General features: G+C 39.8%; 1 protein-coding gene across 17 annotated transcripts in view; it reads left to right on the forward strand.

Annotated features, from left to right (window-relative positions):
- FHOD3 (formin homology 2 domain containing 3) overlaps nucleotides 1-23,317 on the forward strand; it is a 383,672-nt gene that overhangs the window by 31,560 nt on the left and 328,795 nt on the right. For all 17 annotated transcript variants that reach the window (XM_071736789.1, XM_071736782.1, XM_071736783.1 and 14 more), the window contains exons 2-3: nucleotides 4,347-4,453; nucleotides 22,745-22,809. In XM_071736789.1, the coding sequence (XP_071592890.1) occupies nucleotides 4,347-4,453; nucleotides 22,745-22,809 (172 nt within the window). The remainder of the gene's footprint in view (nucleotides 1-4,346; nucleotides 4,454-22,744; nucleotides 22,810-23,317) is intronic.

Raw genomic sequence — 23,317 nt, forward strand, 5'->3', positions numbered from 1 at the left:
AACTACAATTCTGCTAGTATTTAAAAAACCCTACTCTTAAGTGCTTACCTGGAGGTGATTACAAGACTTAAAACAAAATCTACTGGCAGACAAAACAGAAGTTGTGAATGTAGCACTGATTTTTTTTTTTTTTTTCCCCAATTATTTTTTCTTTTGTCCCCATTTGGACACGTGCATTATGATTCAGTCATTAGTGATAACGATCACATACTTTGTAATTCTTCATGCTTTGCCTTGTTGAAAGCACGGAGGGGTTGTGCTCTGAGAACACACTCAGAACTCTGTGTGTGACCTCTCTCATTGCCTGAAGATGATTGGGAAGTGAATAGAGCAGGTATCTGCAGGGCAGAAAACTATGTCCTGGTGATAGACAGCGAATGATGCTGTCCTGAAGTTCTTGTGTTTATCTGCACTTGTTTGGCTTCTCAGACAGAACTGTTCCTTCTCATCTGAGGGCTCAACTTATAGTTTATGGATCTGACTCTCAAATTCAGTCTTTTTTTTTTTTTCTTTTTAATGCAAGGAAAAATATCTAAAGCATTATATGCATTTATATACCTACGCATACATGTATGAAACTGTTGGGGTGCTGGTATTTAGGTCTGTATGTGTGCATGATGGTTTTTATTTTTCATTCAAAAAATATGCTCTGGATATTTAGTCAAGAAACCATTAACTTGAGAACATGAGAATGTAATCAAAATGCGTACACATTTTTTTATAACTTCACTTGAAATCTTGCAGAATACTGAACATGGAGTAACCCTGTGTGGCTCCAGGAGAGTAACTTAATTACTTGTCCCACTTGATGGTGTGTCTCCCTGTTGATGTTTCCCTGACACCTGTAGTGTTCTTTTAATGTGATTATAGGAAAGTATGGAAAATTGCTGTAAAGCCTACAGGATGAGTGCGTTTTTGTTGCTTGTATTGTCCCTTTTGCTCCTTCGGGCAATACAGGAAAGTGTGATTCAAAAAATATTCCAAATGATCTGAGGAGACTGGCAAGAGAGATTGTAGAATAAATGAGTTTTAAGATCATGAGAAGGTCTTGGAGAATGTGACCTTGTGGCAATAGTAAAAATGACAGATCTGAGTTTTGAGACCAGTAAGGAATACTGAACACTGGGAAGTTAGACAGCCTTGTGAAGAACAAAGCTAAATAAATGGAATTAATTTCTGAAAAGTTGATTACCAATTTTGGTTTTGATCATCAAAACCAGCTCAGTTAAATGTTCTTGGAAAGACTCTCTTTATGGATTCTGCCTTTTGATTGTTGTCAGAGAAAATGGTTGGTAATAAGGATTTCAATGTGAGGCATGATCTGTGGGAAGAGCATGGTGTGAATGAACGAGATGGGGCCACTTGTGTGGGTCTCCAGAGATGGGAGAAGTGATGCGTAGCAGATGAAGATGGGATTAACACTGAGCAGAGGGGAGAGACCAACATCCTGAATTGTTATTAATAAGCACTGATGAGTGAACATCAGCCATCCTTTGTGTTAAAAATGGAAGGCAATTTACTAATGAAAAAAAGAATCATAAAGTGGTTTCTCTTTTTGTATTCTGCCTGTAAAATATGCATGCATGAGAAGCTTGGAGGCAAAGTAGCAAAGTGATCCTATGTAAGGAGGATTTGAGAGTTCATTGCCTTAATACTTGAGCTTCTTGTAAGTCTTGTTTTGCTCCCTTCCAACGCTGTGTGTACACATGCAAGAGATAAAAAAATCTCTGTGGCAAGATTCAATGTTTAGTAATGGAAATAGAAGATATTTCCATTTCATTCATTACCCTAGTTCCTATTAATGGGTACAGTGTACAAGTACAGTGCTTGTAAGCCCAAACAAATACCATGTTCATCTGAAATTAGGAAGAAGAGATTAAAATAGGTAGAATGTACTACTCTTCTTTATTTTGTACTGAAGTACTTCCTCTTCTCACGATGCTTTTTATATACTAAAGTCACATTACTAAAGCACGGTTCCTTTTCCCTAATTATGCAGTATAATTGGAAACTGTGGGCTAATCTCCTAATCTCCATAGTGACAACAGGACATTTATCTAATTAGTAGTTTGCCTTTTGGCATTACTTTGAATAAATTATCATTTCATTAGATACCCTGGGCTACTGGGAAAAAGTTTCCCAGAGTAGTATTTAGTCTTTTGTCTCTAAAGAGAGTTGTTTGAGTTAGTATAGGTTAATAATATCATTTGTAACTGGAAAGATAGATTATTAATACTGTTGTTATTCTTAGTAACACAGGACTGTCTTTGGAGGATCTTTGCTTTCTTTAATTCCTGCGAGTCAGGGTAAAAACTTATGTTACCTTATTTGATGACTCCTTTGCCAGGGGAAAAAAAAGAAAAAAAATAAGAAAAAAGTAGAACGGTTTGAAATACAACTTGAAGTCCTTCCTCTACACTTTCCCTTTCTCCTGAGGATGAACTTTTCTTTAGGATAGCAAACAGTGCAAACACAGTGGTGCAGACGAGCTCAAGTGTCGTACTCTGTCACTTGTTGTAAATGAGCATTTCTGCATTTTTTCTGATGCAGCTAATTCAGAATTATCAAAAACTTGTGTTCTTTCCTTGCATATATAAATCAGTGATGGGAAACTGGAGTGGGTTTTTTGTTGTTTGTTTTTCTATTGACTGCCAAGTAAGGAGTGTGAGTGCTTATTGTGCTTTCTGGAACAGCTACTGGCAACCCATAACTTTGATAGGAAGTTAAAAGAGGTAATTCATTAAAGATGGATTCTCATTGATTTTCTTCTCTAGTGTTAAAAAAGAGCAGAAAGAAGAAATCCATGGGTATGTGATAAAAGGTTGTAATTTCCTTTCCTTGACTGATTGACTTTTTCAAACCCTTGCTTACCCCTTCAAAGAGCCATTGGCTGTCACCTGGGGCAGAATATTGCTATGAAGTATGCTGTTAAATATTCTTCTCTTCTCTAAGTGACCTTTGAAGCAGGGATGTACATTTACACCACCATTGTCAAGGTTGCCTCTTGGTAGATACAGAGGCATCTCTCTGTTGTTTTACCCAATCTATAGGAATGAAACATCTTCTGTTTGCCTGGTTATTCTTGAGGCTGCTTGGCTATCAGACTGGATTTTGTATTAGTAGCACAACACATCTGGGGCTTAGAGTATTTGTGAATTGGAACAGGTTACAAAAGGACCTCCAGTGTGGTGTTGATGTGCAAAGGTCCACAAGAGCCTGTCCAGCTGGGCTCTGTGATGACACTTTTTCTTCTCCAGGCTGCTTTCTTTTTACTAGGGAGTCATTTACTCCCTAGTAGGGAGGCAGGACAATCCTGTACTTAGACCTGCCCTTTGGTAAATGTTTTCTTGTTTCCTTGCCCTAGGAAGGCTTTTTTCCTTGTTACTTGTGATTTGACACCGAGTTAGCACATAGTGAGAGAGGAGCTCATGTTACTTTCTAGCTCTTTGCTCAGACTTTTTCAGTTACCTCTCTTGATTCCATAATTGTGTTGTGGACCCGTGTAATGAGTTAGCCGGAGTTTTGAGGTGGATCTTGTAATGAGCTTCCTGTAAAAAAAACCAGGAAATAATTTTTCTAACTTCAGTCAAACCTAGCTTAGCTGGAACAGTTAATGGAAGACTTGAAGATGAGGGAAAACAGGATGGAAACTGAAGATTTATAAATTAATCTCTGCACCTTCAATGTCATTGCAGGCAGGTTCCTGCTTTTAAGTCTGGTCCTTGGTTGTCTCAACACCTTTGTAGGAAGTTGGTACGTGTGTCCACTCTACCTTGGTGCCCAGGAAAGTCTTCCCTGGAGTATCTGAGACCAGGTAGCACCTGACTATAAAATGAGAACACCAGAATATCTGGGTCTTAGCTGACTGCATTGCCCCTTGCTGCAGGACTGCAGCTCATGTCTGCCACATGCACTGTCCCTTGGCTATGTCCTTCCTTATAGGGGACATTGAGTGGCTCACATCTGCTGCTTCTTCTTCCTTCTAGAGGCCTAGAAACTCTACTTAAATGCACTGTAAGAACAGAGAAAAGTAATTAATATCCTATATATTTAGATTAATTTTCCTTTTCCTTATAGGACTCTAAAGACACTGTGATAAAATCCTCTAATGTGTATGCTGCAATAAATAAGTTTCTCTGTGTTTGTTTGTGGTGTTGAAATTGTGGTCAAGCATAGTCTAGTGCATATGGATTTGGGATTGCACAAACTGTGGAGCATCACCCATTTTCATATCTACTCCCTACAGATGATTTTCGTTTAGGGAAATCTTGTCTGTGGACCTGAAAAATCAGAAGGCAATGTTAGAATGACTGCTGTGATCTAATGATCTGAATTTTGTTCTACAGCTTGATGACTGCACCCTGCAATTGTCCCACAATGGTACCTATCTGGATCTAGAATCCACCCTAGCAGAACAAAGAGATGAACTGGAAGGCTTCCAGGAGGATGCTGGGTAAGTAAATGTTTACTAAATTATAGATAAATAAGCATGTTTGTCCAGAAGCATAGAAAAGATAAAATTCTTCCCTTCGTAAACACATCTCCTTTCCACAATTAATAATTTTATTAATTCTTTATCTATGTTCACTCTTACAGTTTCTCCAAAAGGAAATGGTATATTATAAGAAATATATCAAGATGAATGTCTTTACGAGCATAATAATTTTTTATAGTTCTTTAGAATTTGATAAATGAAGGTGGTTGGTAGTGAGAATTCTGAAATGTTATCTGATAATAGTTGGTGTAGAATATATATAATAGATGGTGCCCCTGAATTTAAAAACTCAGTTTCTTTGTGCCTTAATATTTAATTCCTCCTTTTATATTATTGGAGGAAACACCCATATAGATTTTTTTTTTTCCTCCTGGCATCGTTTAGCCGGCCTGGTGTGTGTTTTGTTGTTGTTTTTTGAGTATTCTTCTCTGAACTTTTTTTTTTTTCTTTTTTTTATTATTGGTAGCTCACATATATTGCTATGACACAGCTTTCCATAAACCCATCTCTGAGAACTGAAAATGAAAGAAAAAGTTACCATCAGTATGCATCTGCATGAATGCATGTATAACATTTGCTTTTTAGAAGATTATTTCTTCTGGACTTCTTAGGTAATCACTTTTTTGAGGTATAAAATGAACAGACAGTCTAGAGCTATTTTTACCATTTTGGTTGTTATATTGAACTGGGTTACTGTAATTAATTTTATGGGTACTTTTGGCATGGACTTCTTCTGTGTGAGTAATGTAGCTGTGCCAGAAAGAAATTAACTGCATGCTGCAGGTCCTTTCTTGTTACTAGTAAGAAATGCAGCCCTTTTGCTGTCTTGCCTTGTTTGATGAATACTTCTTACAAGTTTAAGCTGATGCTCTGAAGGTTATTTTATGTGGTAAAGCATTATTAAATAATGTTACATATATTAATGTGTGCATTCGTGTAGGCCCATGCCAGTTTTAGGTGTGTTTTTGTAACTGTTGGAAGGTAAAGAAATGGTTCTGTTAGAAATTAATGAGTTAAAAAAGAGTTCTTCAATAGGTGGAGTAGACAGTGCAGCTGAACTGAGCCTCCCTTCCTATGGAGCCCTGAGTGTTGAAGTTGATCTAATCTTCAGGTTTATGCAGAAGTGATTAAAATTACTGTTAAGAACAGCAAGTTCTTCTTTCCTGCTGATTTTATTATTAGTTGAAGTCAAGTCAGGTGAAGGAAAAAAAAATTTCTGTTTTGGTACTTTTTCGTAGTACTACATTGGAGCGTTAAGTAACATTTTCTTTCCTTTCCACTGATACCTCAGTTAGAATTCTAGCAATTTCAACTTCATTGCTTTTAATACCCCACAAGGGCATTGCTGACCAGTTCAACAAGCCAGAGACCGGTTGGTGCTTTTCCTGCCAGACTTTGCACTTGAGCTGGCAAGCTACCTTCCACTTTCATTTAATTTCTGCTCCCTTTGGGCACAAAAATTTACCAATAATATGAATTGTTACTGAAACACGATGCTAATTTTCTCTCTGGTGTTTATCCCAGGAAAACACTTAAACTATGTGGAATTAGTGTGCTGCTTGGAATTGCATGCCTCCTGTGTTTTTCGAGCTGAAAAAATCAGGTTAGGTTTTTGTGTACTTTGCACATGTGCAGGCCTCCCTTTAGTTGCACAACCTGTTTTCATTTGATTAATTGCTTCTTCTAATGGCTTGTCCTGCCACTAATGTGAAATCTGCTGGGAGGTCCTTCATTCCTCTGCAAAGATGAATAAGGGAGGTATGAAATTGGGTGCATCAGAAACGCTTGGGCTGCAATTTATTATTGGAATTATCTTTGGAAATTTGTGACGTAAAAGAGAACAATCATTGTGTCTGCTGTTGTATGTCATGGGTGCAGCCCTCACCATCACTGGTCTTTGCCCTGCCCTCTGAGGTTGTCCCTCTGGAAATTGTGGGTCAACAAGAAGTGCTTTGTTTTGATGTTTCATCTGCCTGTCTCGGGTGCACCACCCTTGCACCACCAAGGATAGGCTGATATGTACTGATGCAGAGGCAAGAGGGGATGGTTTCCTGGAGGGATGATCACCTTAGCACTTCTTTTGAGGTGCCTGTATAAGTGGTATACTTCCCTTGGTTGGTATACAACCCAAGCTTGTGCTTAACCTGCAGCACAGGGGTTGTGCTTTACCTTGACTGTCATGAGGTTAAGGGTTTTTTGTTCCATTGCTGCATGCAAAGGAACTTGCAGGTTGGGCTGCTGAAATCCTATAGAATTTTGCTCTGCTGTAGTGGGATGAAGGTCTGAAGTATAAAACTTTTCATGTAGTAGTTATTGGCTAGAGGACAATCAGGTACTGGTCAGGCATAAAAAAAAAAAAAGAACATCTGACTTGTCAGCAGCTTGGCAGGAAAGGATCTGATTTTTTTGGGAGCTGCGAGCTGAAAGCAGATTGGTGATTATGGTGCTATGGCAAATGTAAAGAATACCCCAGGGTGTAGAGCAGGAATTTAGTCAGTGAAATGGCATGAGTGTGGTGTCTTTAGTTATGGTGAGGATTTAGATAGATTTCTGCACCCTGTGTTTGTCCATGTTTTGTGGGAGAACTGGAAGAAGATAAACAAGAACAATCCCAAACTTAAGAAATTTGTGCAATAGCTTCCCCAGATGGATTTGGCCACAACAACCCCATGCAGCGCTACAGGCTGGGCACAGAGTGGCTGGAGAGCAGCCAGGCAGAAAGGGACCTGGGAGTCTGGATTGACAGGAAGCTGAACATGAGCCAGCAGTGTGCCCAGGTAGCCAAGAAGGCCAATGGCATCCTGGCCTGTATCAGGAACAGCATGGCCAGCAGGTCCAGGGAAGGGATTCTGCCCCTGTACTCAGCACTGGTGAGGCCACACCTCGAGTCCTGTGTCCAGTTCTGGGCCCCTCAGTTTAGGAAGGATATCGAGGTCCTGGAGCAGGTCCAAAGGAGGGCAACTAGGCTGGTGAAGGGACTCGAGCACAGATCCTATGAGGAGAGGCTGAGGGAGCTGGGGCTGTTCAGCCTGAAGAAGAGGAGGCTCAGGGGAGACCTCATCACTCTCTACAACTCCCTGAAAGGAGGGTGTAGCCAGGGGGGGGTTGGTCTCTTTTCCCAGGCAACCCTCAGCAAGACAAGAGGTCACGGTCTCAAGTTGTGCCAGGGGAGGTTTAGGTTGGACATCAGAAAGAATTTCTTTACGGAGAGGGTGATCAGGCAATGGAATGGGCTGCCTGGTGAGGTGGTAGATTCTCCGTCCCTGGAGACATTTAAAAAGAGACTGGATGTGGCACTCAGTGCCATGGTCTAGCAACCGCACCGGTGGGTCAAGGGTTGGACTTGATGATCTCTGAGGTCCCTTCCAACCCGGCTAATTCTATGATTAGTGACATTGTCACTTCAGGATAAATGCAGCTCACGTGAAGTTATCCAGAATAAAGGAATATTCTAGACGTAGGCTAGTGAACGCAGACAGTAATGCAGAAATCCCAGGTTTCTAGAAAACTAAATTCAAATTTTTTGGCTTTGGAGCTCCCATGCCCTTGCAGAGACCAAGGTGCTGAGCTGAAGTGCTCCCAAGATGGAGCTGCTGGCACCAGGGGCTTAGCAGCATCCTGCTGTCTGGGAGGGACTGACCACAGAAACCGCTTAGTCTCCTGTTTTCTCTCTGGGTCATTTCAAGGTCCTGCTCTTAATCTTCAAAGCTTTTAATTTTCTGAGATTAGGCTACCTCAGGACTCTCCTCTCTGCCGTGCTGAGGCTGCTGTGCTCATCAGGGTCACTGAAGCTTGCTGAACTCTGAATGAAGGAATTAGTAGCTGGTTATTCGTGGCATTTTCAAAATTTTACATCCTAAACTGTGTAAGCTCCTATTAAGAGTGACCAGAATGTCTTGCAATCTGATTGCAGAATCTTTTTGTCAAAAGTTCCTGTTTGGCCAGGCAAAGCTCTGAAAATTTGTTTTAATTTTTTTTAAATTCAGCAATGAAAGGAGACAAATAATTAAACTGTGCAGAAAACACAATCTTAATTTTTTTTAAATGAGAGATTGCAGGTATCTGTTTTCTCATAGAAGGCCTGTTTTCTCATGGAAGGGACTGGATGAGCATAGTGAAAAATGAGAAGGATTTTTCTTCAAGAGGAAAGAAGAGGGATAGTGGAGGTTAGGCTGGAGGCTTATGATGTGTATCTGTAAATAACAGCTACCAGAAACACATGCCCTCATCCACAGTTTCAAATTAATCCTTTCAAATTACTGAATATAATGAAAAGAGGCTTTTGATAGTTGCTGTCCACCCTAGTAGAATCTAAACTTCTGTTTTGGGAAGAGAAACCCCAACACATGTATCCTTTTAGCCTGTAGTGCAAAAACTGAGCAAAATGTGGACAGGGACAGGACTGTTTTCCTGTGTCCACAACTCTCACTGCTTCCATGCACCTTTGGGAATGGCAGTAGGATCTGGAAGAATCAGATCAGTTTTATACAGAATGTTTTTTTGGATGGTCAGGATAACAGCTGACCAAGCTATGAGGCTGACTCTGCAGAATGTGTCACAACCAGAAAACAGGTCAGTAAAAGCATGTGGGAAAACTGCCTTTCTTTTCAAGTCTGGCATGTATGTTTATTGGCTTTATTGGGGTTTGGTTTTGTTTTTTGTTTTTTTTTTCCTTGCTCCCAACACATGTTACTTAGTGGATTCTTAATAGTGTGAGGAGGTAGTTTAGCTGGCTGTTTTGTTGAGGTGCACTTGACATATAATGCTTTTTTTCTTCTTTATTTGTGATTTTACAGAGCAATCAAGAGTTGTCAAGCAGTTTATGTATTTAAATTACCATATAATTGCCCAAGTTGTTTTTAACAGACCTGAATGGTATTCCACAAGATAACAGTCTTAAACTGTGGACCAAAAAAGCTTCTCCAGACAGCACACTGGGAGCAATGGAGATACCCTAAGTGAATTCAAGACTTTTGTTCAGCAGATAGATTGTTTTAAAGCTCTTCTGACAAATTACTTCAGTGCTGATGTTTTTGCATTCCTTCTAGGCACCCTCTCCCAAGCCCTTGTGGCTGTGTGAGTCCCACTAAAATTGGATGCCAGATGTTTTTCTTCTTGATGCTGCTGTTCAGTCTGGGCTCAATTCAGAATCTGTTTAGGTCAATGGAGTCTGGCAGGGATCTTTAATATACTTTTCCTGCTTATGTATTGTGTATTTTTCCATCTTAGACTTTCAGATTAGCACAATTGTGAGAATGAAATGTTATCACATTTTTATGCAAGGAAATCAGGGATGCATTTGAAATTTAACTTGAGTTTTGTCTAATAAAAGTGGTGTATCCCTTTTCTTGAAGCTGTACTGCAAACTAACAGAGCCTATGCTAATTTTGTGTTAGTTTGGACAGAGTGTATTTGTATTAGTTCACTGTTGAAAAATGCTCTCAACAGATGACAGCTTTGTCTCCATGTTTTGTCTTGATGTCATTTCCATAATGTTTCATAGTTCAAACAGCAAGAAAAATAAGGGAGGGACAATCTTTCCTGGGGGAAATTGTCATGGTGTGGCTGCCAACAGTAGAGCCTGTGTGACTTCTCATTGCAGCCACAGAATCATAGAATAATTTGGGTTGGAAGAGACCTCTAAAGGTCATCTGGTCCAACCCCCAAAATCTTTTACTAATGTTTCAAGACATATTAGTTCATCTGAATATTTTGATTTCTGTGATATTTAGTTATTACTCTGACCAAATGTGAATTTGAAAAATGTAATGGATCATCACAATAAAAGCATGCAACAAAGTAAAGCAAGTCAAAATAACCAAACCAAAACTCCAACAAAAACAAACCAACAAAAAAAGCAAAAAAAGGCAAGCTTATTTATATAAAGAAGATTGCATTAGTTTAGGAAGCTGGCACACAGCAGGTGGTGTGTGGAAGCGTTCCTCTTGTTTTGCTTAAGGTGCTCTTTATGAACCATGTATCATCATTTGCACTTATCCAGGCGAAAGGACCAAAAAGACTCAAAACTGTAGAGGAATATGGTGTTGAGTGGGGCTGAGCCTCAGAGTGACTCAAATGATGCTGCTTTTGCTTTCAGCCCTCTTATGCCTTGAATAGCCTGGTATGTTCATGGATTTCCCTCAGTGAAAAATCTGCTCTCTCTCGTGCTCTTTGGTTAATGTCTAGGTGTATTCAGCCTGTCATATACTTGAAAGGTTAGGGTAAATTTTGGCAAGTATAGGGCTTTCTACAGGGTAGCAGTATTCCAGTCTATGTGTGTCAGATTAAGATAGTGAGACACATTTTGAAGTTAGTGATTAGCTAACACTTCATTGTTGCAGAATAAATGGGCCTAGAGATTAACTTTTCACATTTCTAATAAAATTAATTAAAATAAATTAAGAAATTAAAATAATAATTTTTTTTTTTTTGGATTACTAAATTGGTGCTTTTTTTTAATTCCCTCCTGCCCGCAGTTTGGGGAAAATTGCTCTTAGCACTCAGGTTTTCAAAACTATGCAGATTTTTAACTCTTAAATCTGAATTCCTAATTAAATGTCTTTATTTGTAAAATAAACAACTCAATAGAATGTTGAAGTTACTCCTTAGGTGGAACTGTAGGAATTTCTTTTGTTAGTTAGCTTGCAGTGTTCCTTGACAGCAAAATGAAGTAACGGGTCCCAGACACTTTCCCTGCCACAGAACAACAGCAAAGCATCTCTGAGCATTCATGCTCCCAGGGCTTGTTATCAAGAAGAATTAAGCAAACATACATGTACTTCATAGAGCTTGGCAATGGAGACTTGAAAATATGTGCCCTGGAAGTAGGATGGAGGCAATTAACATTTCAGTCTTCCACCCTACAAATTATTGACCAGTTACGAGATAAGGATTTCTTGACAAGGTGTCTTGTGAAAAAGATCAAATTAAGCTTTCCTATTAGTAGTAAGATGCTACTACTTTAGTAGTTAAGGAGTGAATACTGCTGTATGAATGTAAAACATATTTAGAAAACAAGCATTTGAATGAATTATATAGCAAACTTGAATAAATATTACTGCAGACCAAACCTTGTTTTCTCATATCCTCTCAGCTTTAAAACTGGCTTCATGGTGTGGCAGTAAATCTGTTCTGCATACATCTAAGTTAGAGACTGCAAGTGCTCAAACCAAAGGACAGAAAACCCAAGATCCATGTGGCCTTGTGGAAAGAATGTGTGGTCACCTGCTTCAGTGGGCTGGCCAGGAGGGAGCTGGAGAGTGGCTGTAATCACAGAAATGACATGGATCACAAGTATCTGTGGTCTGTAGTTGAAGCCTCGGGACATCAAATTGGGTTGCAGTCAGTGAACCTGCATGCTGCTGTGTCCTTCAAGGGGAAGCAGAGTTGGTTTTGCTCTTCTCCCAGTGCCTCCACAGCTTGGAAAAGCTGTGTTATGCTTCTTCCAACTGAGAAGGAGCCAACAGTGAGAAGTACAGTGGCACCTTCCCCAGCTTGGACAAGAAGGCACATCATTGCTTCAGGAGCTCCTGATCCTCTCTGTTGTTTTAGGGGAGCAGGAGTCTAGGACTGGTAGACCTGAGCAGGGCAGCTCATGGGCAGCTCTTGGACTTGATGTTTGTCATATGTGAAGAGACCCAGTGATCTTACACAGTGCCTTTGGGAAGAGCATCAAAAGCTCACACAGACCTTCATGGGGTCTGGGACAGCATCTCAAAGCCCAAGAAGTAAAATGGTCTTTAGTCTGGTTTTGTCCTGGGTGTTTATTTGTGGGTGGGTTTTTTGGTGAGGTTGTTTTTCTGTTGAGTTTTTTTGCACACTTGAGTAACTCTGCTAACATGTGGTTGTCAATACTGAAACAGCTGTGTCTACTCTCCCAGTTTGCTCCAGAGTTTGCTCACAGCTATCTGTTATTGAGAGAGAAACCTACCTCTATGGAAACATTTGAAGATTTGCTTTTTTTTTTTCTTTTTGTTTTAAATTTTAGCGATTACTGCTGGTAACTGAATGCAATAAAAGTGTGATTTCCACTGGAAAATGTATTGCAAAAATACTGTTGTACTTAGCTGCCTCCCATTACATATCAAATATGGTGCCAAACCAAAAAGTGTGTGCATCGTTCATACTGTTTTTCCTAGGATAACCTTTTTATAAGATAGTCTAATTTGGCATTCAGGTTTACATGTGAAAATAGTTGAGGAGTCCAGTATTTTAGAGTGGAAACTGAAATTAAAATAACTTACAGAAACAGCTGATGCCAGATGTTTTATTTAAAAACATTTAATTTTATTAACATTGAAGCTCCTTAATAGCTGTGTTTGCACTCTGCCCTCCTCGTTGATGATGAGGTTACAAGCCAAGTGAGCAGCTCTCAAGGCTTGGAAATGTGTTTCTCTTCAATTTGGAGGAGGAAATCCCTTCCTTTCCCCATAAACGTTTCGTCTGTGGGACTTCAGGTGGGGCTGCCTGAAAGCATTGTAGGGCTGCTCCGAATTGGATTCATGTAGGGAATAAAAGCATTGATTTGAGGATTCAAACATCACCACCACCACCACTGGGTACAGTGTCAGACACCCACCGTCTGCTGGTGCAGCTTGCAAATGGGTGTGGAATTACGATGGAGCTGCCCAGAGTGTGCAGGCAGTGGAGTGACTTTGTGCTGGGTAATGAGTAAAAGCTGAGAACTTGTTACTCCTCCCATTCCACAGCAAATGGCGTGTGTGCCCCTGCTCTGTGGTAAACACAAAGGAGATTTTTATAGGCAAGCTCACACTCTGTTTACCCCGTGGGAATTCATCTGTCTGTGGATTTGGTGTGCGTGTGTTTGTTTTACCACTGACTAAAGTAAGGTAATAATCTGCTGCTGGTAAAAATAGATGTCTCTAGTTTAATCTCCAGTTGTGAAATAACAGCTTAAATGATTGCAAGTCTGTGTCTAGCCCAGGATCTCTGGTAATGAAGCCATGAAAACTAGTGATTTCTGCCAGGGTTAAGACCAGAGCAGTACAGGAAAATAGTCATTAGTTTCACCTTTACTGCTCAGTAATTGTGCTTGCTACCAAAAACGTTGATGGCACAGCAGTTAATGCAAAGCTTATTTCCTAAGTGGAATAAAGATGCTTAAATAAGTAGCCTGAGGGCAAAGTGTTATATTTGAGAACTTGTATGTCAAGTAATGAAAGAGCTCTTGCCAAATACGATGTTAATGGAAAACTTCCAAAAAGCAGAAAGATCCAAAGAATCACATTCATCAGGGAAAAGCTGAATTTATTTTCATGTACTTATACTTACATACACACATGCATGCCCTACTGTAAAGTAGGACAGTTTTAAAATAGTTCTTGCTGAGTCTCATTAAACTGGTTGCATCCTGAGAAAGAGTGTACTTAGTCAATTAGGCCAGTAGGACATTGCTTTGGAATGTGTTCTGTGTCACTTTGGGAAATCTCCCAGGTTGTTACCTCTTTAGTATCATCAGTTACATTGGAAAATCATAAAAGAGTTTTTTTTCCTTAAGGTATTAGAGAATGATTTCTAGAAGAAGGGTAAAGTTAATGAAAAATTATTAAAGCCCTTTTTTCCAAGCTATTTAAGTCAAGTTTTAGATAATTTTAATTATGAAAAGAAAATTAGAACTCTTTCAGTCAGAGTTAAGTAAGGTACCAAGGGCCTTTGTGTGAAAGAAGAGATTGTGTGGGTGCTGTTTGCTTCTGCTTTGCACCTGTGAAATTCTTGTAATGAACTCTGGCTGCCTGGCTCTTCTCCTGGAACCAAAACTGTGGGTTCTGTGATATGGTTGGGAGTACCAGAGCAATGAACCCTTTACCTGGGGAGGTGAAAACATCAAGTGACCCAACTGAGAGAGTTTAGTTTATTTTGCTTTTGGAAAGTATTGGTCAAGTGATATGTCATCTCCCCAGAAGAATGCGATGCAAGGCTGGAAAGCCTTCTGGTTTTGTGTTTTACCCAGAAGCAATGTTGTTAAACTAGCATTTCTCAGGCAGTCTCTTCACCATCTGTCAACACAAAGTGTGTATTTTCTTAATGCAGAAATACACAGTGGGGATTTAACTTCTCATTCCATCGGACTGTCACAAGACAATGGGATAAACTTCCTGCTGAAGACAATTTTATATGGGTTGAGCTTTTGAGGTGAGGCGGGACACAGCTTTGTTCATGATTAAGGACAGCTCTTGTAAAACAGTCACTGACTGTAAAGGCAGCAGTCAGCCCTCAAGTATTTTAGGGGCTTTTAGAAGTTTATTCTTTTAATGTGTGGAAATTGAGCCATTAACAGCTGAGAAATAACCAGCATGATGATTCAGAAAGTAGGGGAAGGGAGCAGGGAGAGGATTCTCATTTTCCAGCTTCTGGTATTTGCTTGCACAGAAACTACTAAATAGGACAAATGGAACAAACATCCCCTCATTTTAACTTGCTGCATTTCACAGTGTGTGAAAGTGATTCATTGTCTTTTGGCAAAAGTTATTGCCTTGTGACGAGGCACACAGAAGACCCCACCCAGACCTTTACCGACATAGCCTCAGCATATATTAGTAATAAGGAATTAGGCACAACTAATGTGGCTTATGTGGCATATTTCATTAATCCCTTGAATGTTTTACTCATCCCTTTTGAGTTTGATTTTCTTCCCCACTCTCCTTCCATCCTGTTTCATTTCCATGTAAAAAGGAGAGGCAAAAAGAAAGATAAAAACTGCCCAGTAAATGCCGTGCTTGGGAAGAGGGGTTGAATGTGAAAAAGTAGCACCTTTTAGTGACTGTATGTAGTCCTTATTTGCAGGCTTACCTGGGCAGAGGTGTGTCAGCCACAATGCTCTTCCATTCCTTAACATTCACATGTAAATTTTTGCATGGTGTACAGGTTAGCAGGGAACAAGGCTAACAAGAAGATTATTAAATTCTTTTTGGCAAACACAGAAATAATATTGGAATAATCCACAGGGGAAAAAACCATATACAAGCCTCAGCATATTTCGTTTGTTTGCATACTGTTGCTTAGATTAATAATTTGAAAGATTTTGCCTGTTCAGTTTTTGTTTAGGGAATGTGCCATTTGGATTATTTCGACCTGGATTAGTCAAATGTCAATTTTATAATTTTATTTATTTATTAATGAATAGTGAACAGGCATCTGAATAGTCTCCATCTGTTTGCATATTTTGATTCACTGTTTTCAAAGGTGGTGTGGTCCAGGAATGCTCTGAATAAAACCACTAAGTTAAATGATTATATGACTTACAAGTGTATTGCAAGAACAGGATGCAGACACATTCTGACTTCACACTAAGATTTTTAGATGGAAAAAACGAGCTAAGAGAGTCCACTGACTTAATTTAAAGATGTGTCTGTGCATGTGTATTTATTTCTAACTCCCTGTCATGCTCCAGAAAGGGTTACTAGTGCAGTCATCCATTTGAATTGTATTGGAGGTGAATCTTATCAGTTAAAAGGCCTTTTAAAAATTTATTGCCTGAGCCCCTTTGTTTCAGTTATTCAATGAGAATAGCATGAACTTGAACATGACAGTTGGATTGTTGGATGATGATCTGTGAAGAACTTGAAAAAGATTTCTTTGTTTGGATAAGATTTTCAGATGACTTTCAGAGAGTTTCTTAATGCCTCTCCATGCATGTGTATGCTCTCTCTCTCCAAAAACTTGGCTTTTATACAACATTTTTTTAAAGTGTCAGAAATTTTTTTACATCTCTCAACTCTGCAGTTGGATGGAGAAGCATATCATATTGAAGCTGCAGTCACACCGTATCTTAACAGCTTTGAAATCAAAGACCAGGATTTATGCTGTCTGATTAATAGCAGGTTAAGAAACACTTTCCTTATTGTGTGCGTGCTGGCTTGCAGATCTTTTCCAGGGAAAATCTGATAGACTGCAGTGCTTGAACTCTGGCAAAAATTTCATCCCTTATGCATTCAACAAGGAATAGTTTGTTCCCACTGCTGATGTGGAATACCTTAAGCTATGAAGTGACTGACTGTGAGGCAGTACCCTATCACAGAAGCATTTTGCATTCCCTGATAGGTGTGTGCAAGTGAAGATAGAAATGCATAGGTGCTGAAATGAAAATATGAAAGCCAGTTGCAAACATAATGTGTTTCAGAGTGTGTCTCTTGCCACATGTTTTCTTCTGGGGACATGCTCTTGTCCAGACTGACTCACATGGGAGTCAGTGGCTCCTTCTTGAGCTGAAGGCTGCTTGTTGGATGCTCTTTTTGTTAAGCTACTGCTCGTGAAATACATGGATGTGATTATTTGAGATGGTTGCTGGTCCACCAAGAAACACGAGTGCTATGAGAGGCTGTAACAAAATGTGAAGCATGTGTTGGGCGTGTGTGCTTTGAAAGGTTTCCATGAGGAGCAGCATGTGTGTTAGACAGGTTTTTATAGTGGTTGTAGGTTATTGCATCAGGCAGAAGTAGATGCAGTAGGGTAAGTTGTCCAGTTAGGCTGGCTTCAAGGGCTGGCCAGGTCTGAAGGCATTTTCAATGTTACTATGTTGAGGTGAGTTTTCATCCAGCCTGGGTCCCTCTTGCGGATAAAGAACAGCCCGTGGTGTTAGTTTAGCTTGATTCAATAACTCATTGTGTTTGCTTTGCTGGTGGTTATGAAGGACTGTGAAACTGTCATTTGATTATTTCAAGAGAGGGATGGGGGCAAGGTGAACTGGTGTCTGGCTGATCTGATACCACCTGGTTCAGAGTTGGCCTTGCTGTGAGTGATTTAGTGATTTTGAACCTCATAACAGTGATTGTGACTGATTGTGGAAGGGGATTTGAAGGCTGGGGAGTGACAGACCTTCCTGTGGAATAACAGGTGAGAATAATAGAAACACAAGGTGCACGTAGCATTTGCCAGTATTGGTTTTCACTTTTATTTTCCCTAGTTTGGTGAAACTGAAGAGGGCAAGCCTTTATTTAACATGTCTTTTATGTAGTGTTTCACAAGTTACAGGCTACAGGCATGAGCTGTTTGCTCTGTACAGTGATTTTCTGAAGCAGGATGAGGAAAAGTAGATGTGAGGTGGGAGGACATAAAGTATGCTGTTAGCCCAGTGTAGTAGAGCAATGTGTCCGTGTTCAAGACTTAGAATCCCTTTGCTGCTGTTGCAGTTTAAACTGAAACTTTCTGTGTGTAATTGTGGACATAATAATTTTGGTAGGTGTTCCTTCTTTCCCCAAAACATTATTCATGCTGTGTGAATGTCAAAAGCATACAGGAGGGAACTGCATCATTTTTGTTATTTTACGTGCTACTGGCCTTATCATAATTAGCTTCTGTGGGGGAAATCTAGGATGTCTAAAACCCATTCAATGCTTCTGTAGCTGAGTTTTCATCTTTTTAATTTCTGGGGTTTGAATCCTACTGGTTTTTGGTACATTGAAAAGGGTAACAGTGTGAGCGATGGGAGAAAATAATCAGAATTTCGATTTTATTGTGTAAGGATTTTCTGTGTTATGAAGTATATAGTTGGGACAATTTTATAGAACAGAACTAATAGAAGAGAGGTTGCTCTAAATTTTCAGGACTGTTCACAGGGAGGTGAGGTAGAGAGGGAAGTGGCAGCACTGTTGAAGCCTGGTATACTACCAAAAGAGAATAACTTGGTTTTATTGAGGAACAAAATGCATTAGATTTTTGAAACAAAGAAAACAATAGTATTAAATTGTAATGAACCTACATCACAACAAGCTTTATAATGGTGCTGGTTTCTTAGGTCCTTGTGTTTCTTCAGTCTCTCTATTTTGATTTGGTTAAATCATCTGTTTCATTAGGAACCTGAAATTTATGTTGAGCTAAAAGAATAGCAATTAGAAGGTTAGAATAGGTTGAGAAGCTGAATGCTGGACCTTTGATTTTAGGTGAGCTCAGCTGTGCTTCCTGGAGGGTTCTAAATGGTCCTCCAAGCAGCTAGTGGAATTAGATTAAATGTGGGGGGCAGGTTTTGGGAAAATGTGGTGATAGAACTTCTAAGCTCTGCTGTGTGAGTAGTCACTCCAGAGAAAAGGCAAAGCCATCCAAAGGAACAGAGTCCAGCTGACTACATACCCAGGAGTGACTGATAGTGTGATGAGCACTGGAGTGAGACCCTTTGCATTTCATGGCAAACTGGAATCCAGTTCTGTTCCTTCATTCCACCAGACCTGGCTGCTCTTAAACAAAAGTTAAGTTCCATTTAAAATGGAAATTCTTGGTGAATTATGCAAGAGTGAAGAGGACAGCCTAATAGCATGTACATAAAAACAAGATTCAGGATGCCTTGCAACATCTTCAAACTTTGTTACTACTAAAATGCCTCACAGCAATCAGGAGAGGGGGCTGTCAGAGATGGAATAGATTCTAACACTTGGTGTAAAAAATAGAAAAAAAATACTCTCCCTTGTCCAGTTGAGAAGGGGAGTGATAGAACAGCTTTGGGTTGGCACCTGGCATCCAGCCAGGGTCAGTCTGCCACAGTGATAGATTGCTAACATGAATTATGAGTAGCTTGGGGCAAGGATGGCAATAATTTATATAGATGCATTTCAGCATAATGGCCACATCTCAGGGAGGCTTTAAAGAATATGCTGAATAAGTTGGAACAAGTGATGATGCTTTGGAAGAAGTTCCTTCACATCAGTACCTAGAAAGTCAAGAATTGGATATAGTAACTGGCTTTTCTGAATTCATCTGGGTATGGATTTACAGGTTGCAGAACTTTGGACTTCTTCCTTCCTCAGGTCTCTACAGGGACATCAGCTTTTATATATTCCAAACTCATCTCCCTCATGCTTGCTCAGTGTCTTACTACTCTTACTCGGTGAATAAAGGTATGTCAGGAACATCTCTGTAAGAAAACAATTTTCAATTAGAAACATATGAGCTATATAAAAATCTCATGGGAGATACCTGGAAATGCAGCTTCACGCTGAGGGGAATAAAGTAGTTACTGCCCTAAAAGTACCAGGCTACCAATGCCACTATTTTAGTGGAAGGTAAAGTGGTTTAGATAAACCTGCCAAGTACAGGCATTAAAATCATATTTATAGTGCTGCCTTCCCTCTTATTTGCAAAAACCCTAGCACTAGTTTATACATGTAATTGTTAGGGCAGACAGTTTCTGCTGAGACTGAAGCAGGCAGCTTCACCCAGATCAGAGTGCAGTAGCATTTTATTCTTTCCTAATCAGTCTGGCTGTGGAGCCCAAGGCTTTTGCACTTGCTTTAATACTTGTACGTATGCACTGACTCTTCTATATCATTATTATGATGTTTTTCCTCATGTTCCAGTGCTACGGAAGATGTTTAGCTGATTATTATTTAAATCTTTTAAGTTCCCCTCTTCTTCTTCTTCCCCCCATCCTGTCGTTTTGGAAGAGCAAAAAGATGGTCATGCAGTGGCCAGAGGAGAAAAATCTGATGGCGAGCAGAGAGTAGAGGGCATGAGTGACACAAGTTGGCAGGTCTTGCAAAACTGAGGGTGAATCTGCTGTTGTTCCTCATGAAGTGAAGGTTTGAGCAGAGATGCCTCAGCACCTCCCCCGTGCTGAAGTGTTGTCTGGTTTGAAGTGAAGTGAGTTGGGTGTCTGCTCCCATGGCTCGCAGGCAGACTGGCTGTCCTTTCCTTTCAGTAGTAAACACATTCTGCTTTCTTGGAACCCCTCCCTGTAGCTCAACAATCACTTTTTGGAGATCTTTTAAAAGAGCAAATTTGCCTTTGGACAGCTGTTTAACTAGAAGCCTTTGTTGCTACATTTCATCTCTTATTTTGAAGACATGATACGGTCACGTATTTGTTGTAGAGAGAAAGACAACATTTTTACCTACTTGAAATATTTTACTGTAGTCTGTCTTCTGAAAAATAAGTAAGAAACAGGTATTGCTGTCCTCATGCATACTGTTTTTTAATCTATACATCCCTTAAAATCACTTTTGTAGACCTCCTGAAGACTGAATGGTGCGTAAGTAACAGCAACTTTTAAGGGCTCTACAAGACCTTAGGCCTGAAGGAAGGCACAGATGGGCAGATACCACAGGCTGTTTTGCAGATGGGGGATGCAGGGTGTAGGGAAACTAATCTCATGTTCTTAGAGTAATTGAGGTTTGTCTTTTGATGTGGCCCATTGACACCTCTGTGTCCTGGCCTCACTTTCTACTGTGCAGGGAAGCTGTGGCAAGAGGGAGATTGAAAATGGATCCTTCTTTGTCCCACATGGGAGATCCTAATCCCTGAGCCATTCTTCTTTTGTTTCCATAGAAGGGATTTCTTCCTTTTGTCTCAAGTACTAATGGTGGGGGAGAGAGAGGTTCAGAAATCTTGTATTGTCTTTGAAAGAATTAGGGTGTACCCTACTAAGAATGTAACAGCTCTTGTAAAAGTGAGGTGATAAATCAATGGATGATGCTAGTATTGGTGTTTTAAATTTGGTACTCTGACAAAGATTACTCACAACCTTTGCAAATTAAATATTCCAGAAGAGTCCTGGCATCCCTGTGGTAAGGGGCAGCTGTTAAAAATCTGCAGGACGTGAGCGCAGACAAAGACTCTGTCCAGCTGAAACGGTGGGAGGAGTTTAGGTGGGCAGAGAGTCAGTCCTAAACCTGGAACTCCTCCAGGAAACTTTGAAATCCAGACTGCAGGCAGTTCTTGTGGTGAGAATAGCATTTTGCTTCTCAGCACTTCAAAAATGTGAAGAGAAGGCTCACACTTTCCCCACGTTATCCTCATGATGTTCAGGCAGACCCATTGAAGAACAATTTAAATTAAAGTTGGATTTTAAAAAATTATGTTCAATTATTTTGGTTATAGAGAAAGGTTGCCATTCTTAAACTGGAATTAAGCCTCTATTAGCAGGTACCTAATTGCATATTAACCACTTTTTCAGTTTCTTAGTGGGCTTTTTTTGCTATACTACTTTGGGAGCAATATTTTTTCTGAAAATACCTGTCACTGCTTCACTAACCTGCCTTCCAAAAAAATTATTTGGGACATGATCTAACATACGGTTTCTTGTTGAAAGTAATGAAAAATATTTTAGTTTCTCAAAACAACTGTGTGCAAGAGTACAGCAGGGTTGGGAAAGAACCATTGTTGCTGTCTGGAAAACAGTGGGTTTGTTCTGATGGAGTTACAGCCAGGGGGAAATTCTGCTGGGTGTCTGTGCAAAAGGATTGGCCCTGAAATCTCAGCAGAATCTGAACGTTTAAACTGAAGAAGTTTGTGCTGGTTTTGGATTTGCTTCTAATTTGTATATCGAAGTGGGCCTAGAGTTTGCATGACATAAACTAAGCTGCATCTGAAATGGGTTTGAAACCCAATTTTGTTTCTTGCATATTTTTTCATGATAAAATCACAAAATTGTTGAGGTTGGAAGGGACCTCTGGATGTGATACAGTCCACCCACTATCCTCAGGTGTGGCCATCTAGAGCCACTTATTCTCGTCTTCAGTTTCAGAGAAAAGAGGAACAATATAGTGCTCTATAAATGGAAAAGACTTTTGGTGTTTTTTACTTTCCTAGGTTTTGTCAGGTGAGCTGGTATGGATGTGGAGGGACGGTTCTGGCTATGTCCTCATGCTGGTTTGTGGTTGCAGCACTTAGAAATCAAGAATGATGCTCTTGTCCAGATGGAAGAGATGTATATAGAACAAATGAGAAATGTAGCAGCTAATTGAGAGGAAGTAATTCTGTTTAAGACCAGGATGAAACTGAGATGGTGCCAGAGAGAAGGAAAACTCTATTTTGCCTCATTGCATGAAAAAACAATCTATCCATGTGCTTTCAAGACCCGTCAGGGTACACGAGCAACCTCTTGTTTGACCTTGCATTTTCTTTTCATATTTATCTCTAGCTTTAAAATAGTTCTTTGAAAATTAAAATGTTCAGTCCTCGCTTCAACTTCTCTAATACAGATTTCTAGAGAGTCATTGTGGTGGGATGACCTTGGCTGCTTGCCAGTTAGTTGCCTACCCAGCTGCTTTGTTGTTCCCTGTCCTCAACAGAAGGGAGGAAAAATAAGATGAAAAAAGCCTCATTTGTTGAGATAAAGATGGGGAGGTCACTTACCAGTTACTATCTTTAAATTAAAAGAGAGTTGAATTGTAAAAAGCAAAGACAAAACCCACAACACCTTCTCCTAGACTTTTTTGTTACACTTAAATTCACTCCCTCATTCCCAGCTGCTCTACCTCCATCCTAAACCTTTTATATTTTTCTCTTCTTATATTTTTTTAGGAGGGGCAAGAAGCACAGTATAATTCTAAGGACCCAACTGTCAGTGAGAGTCCATGCCTGCATTGGTAAGTGAAAATCAACATCCCTCAAAAAGAGAACGAATAAACAAAGTCAAACTGAGAAGTAAATCTAAGAGGGTATGAATTAGGCTTTCTGTATTCCAGGTTAAGATAATGGCTAATAAACTGATCTAATTGTTTTGTTTGTTGTGTGCTAGGATGAGGTTGTATTAGTTAGATAACCCTTAAAGTAGGTTAAGCAGCACAGGGAAGTATAGCTTTAGACAGTGAAGTGTGATGGTTCAGAGTGCTTCGGAGAATCTTGGATTTTCTGTCTTGCCACAGCCACTGTGTCTGCCTGAAGAAGACTGAGTTATGAACTGGAAAGGGATCTGAAGAACTGTTAGCTGGCAACTAACTACTGCATTTTAATAGCATGTAATTTTTAGTACCTCACATCTTGCAGACGTTGGCCACGTATTTGTCATTATCGCAGTGTCTTAAAACCCTGGTTAAGACAATGCTGTCATGAGGAAAAGTCTAATGAAAGTCATAGTGTGTGTGGTAGAGCTTT

The sequence above is a fragment of the Heliangelus exortis genome, chromosome 2 (assembly GCF_036169615.1).
Source record: "Heliangelus exortis chromosome 2, bHelExo1.hap1, whole genome shotgun sequence".
Lineage (NCBI taxonomy): Eukaryota > Metazoa > Chordata > Aves > Apodiformes > Trochilidae > Heliangelus > Heliangelus exortis.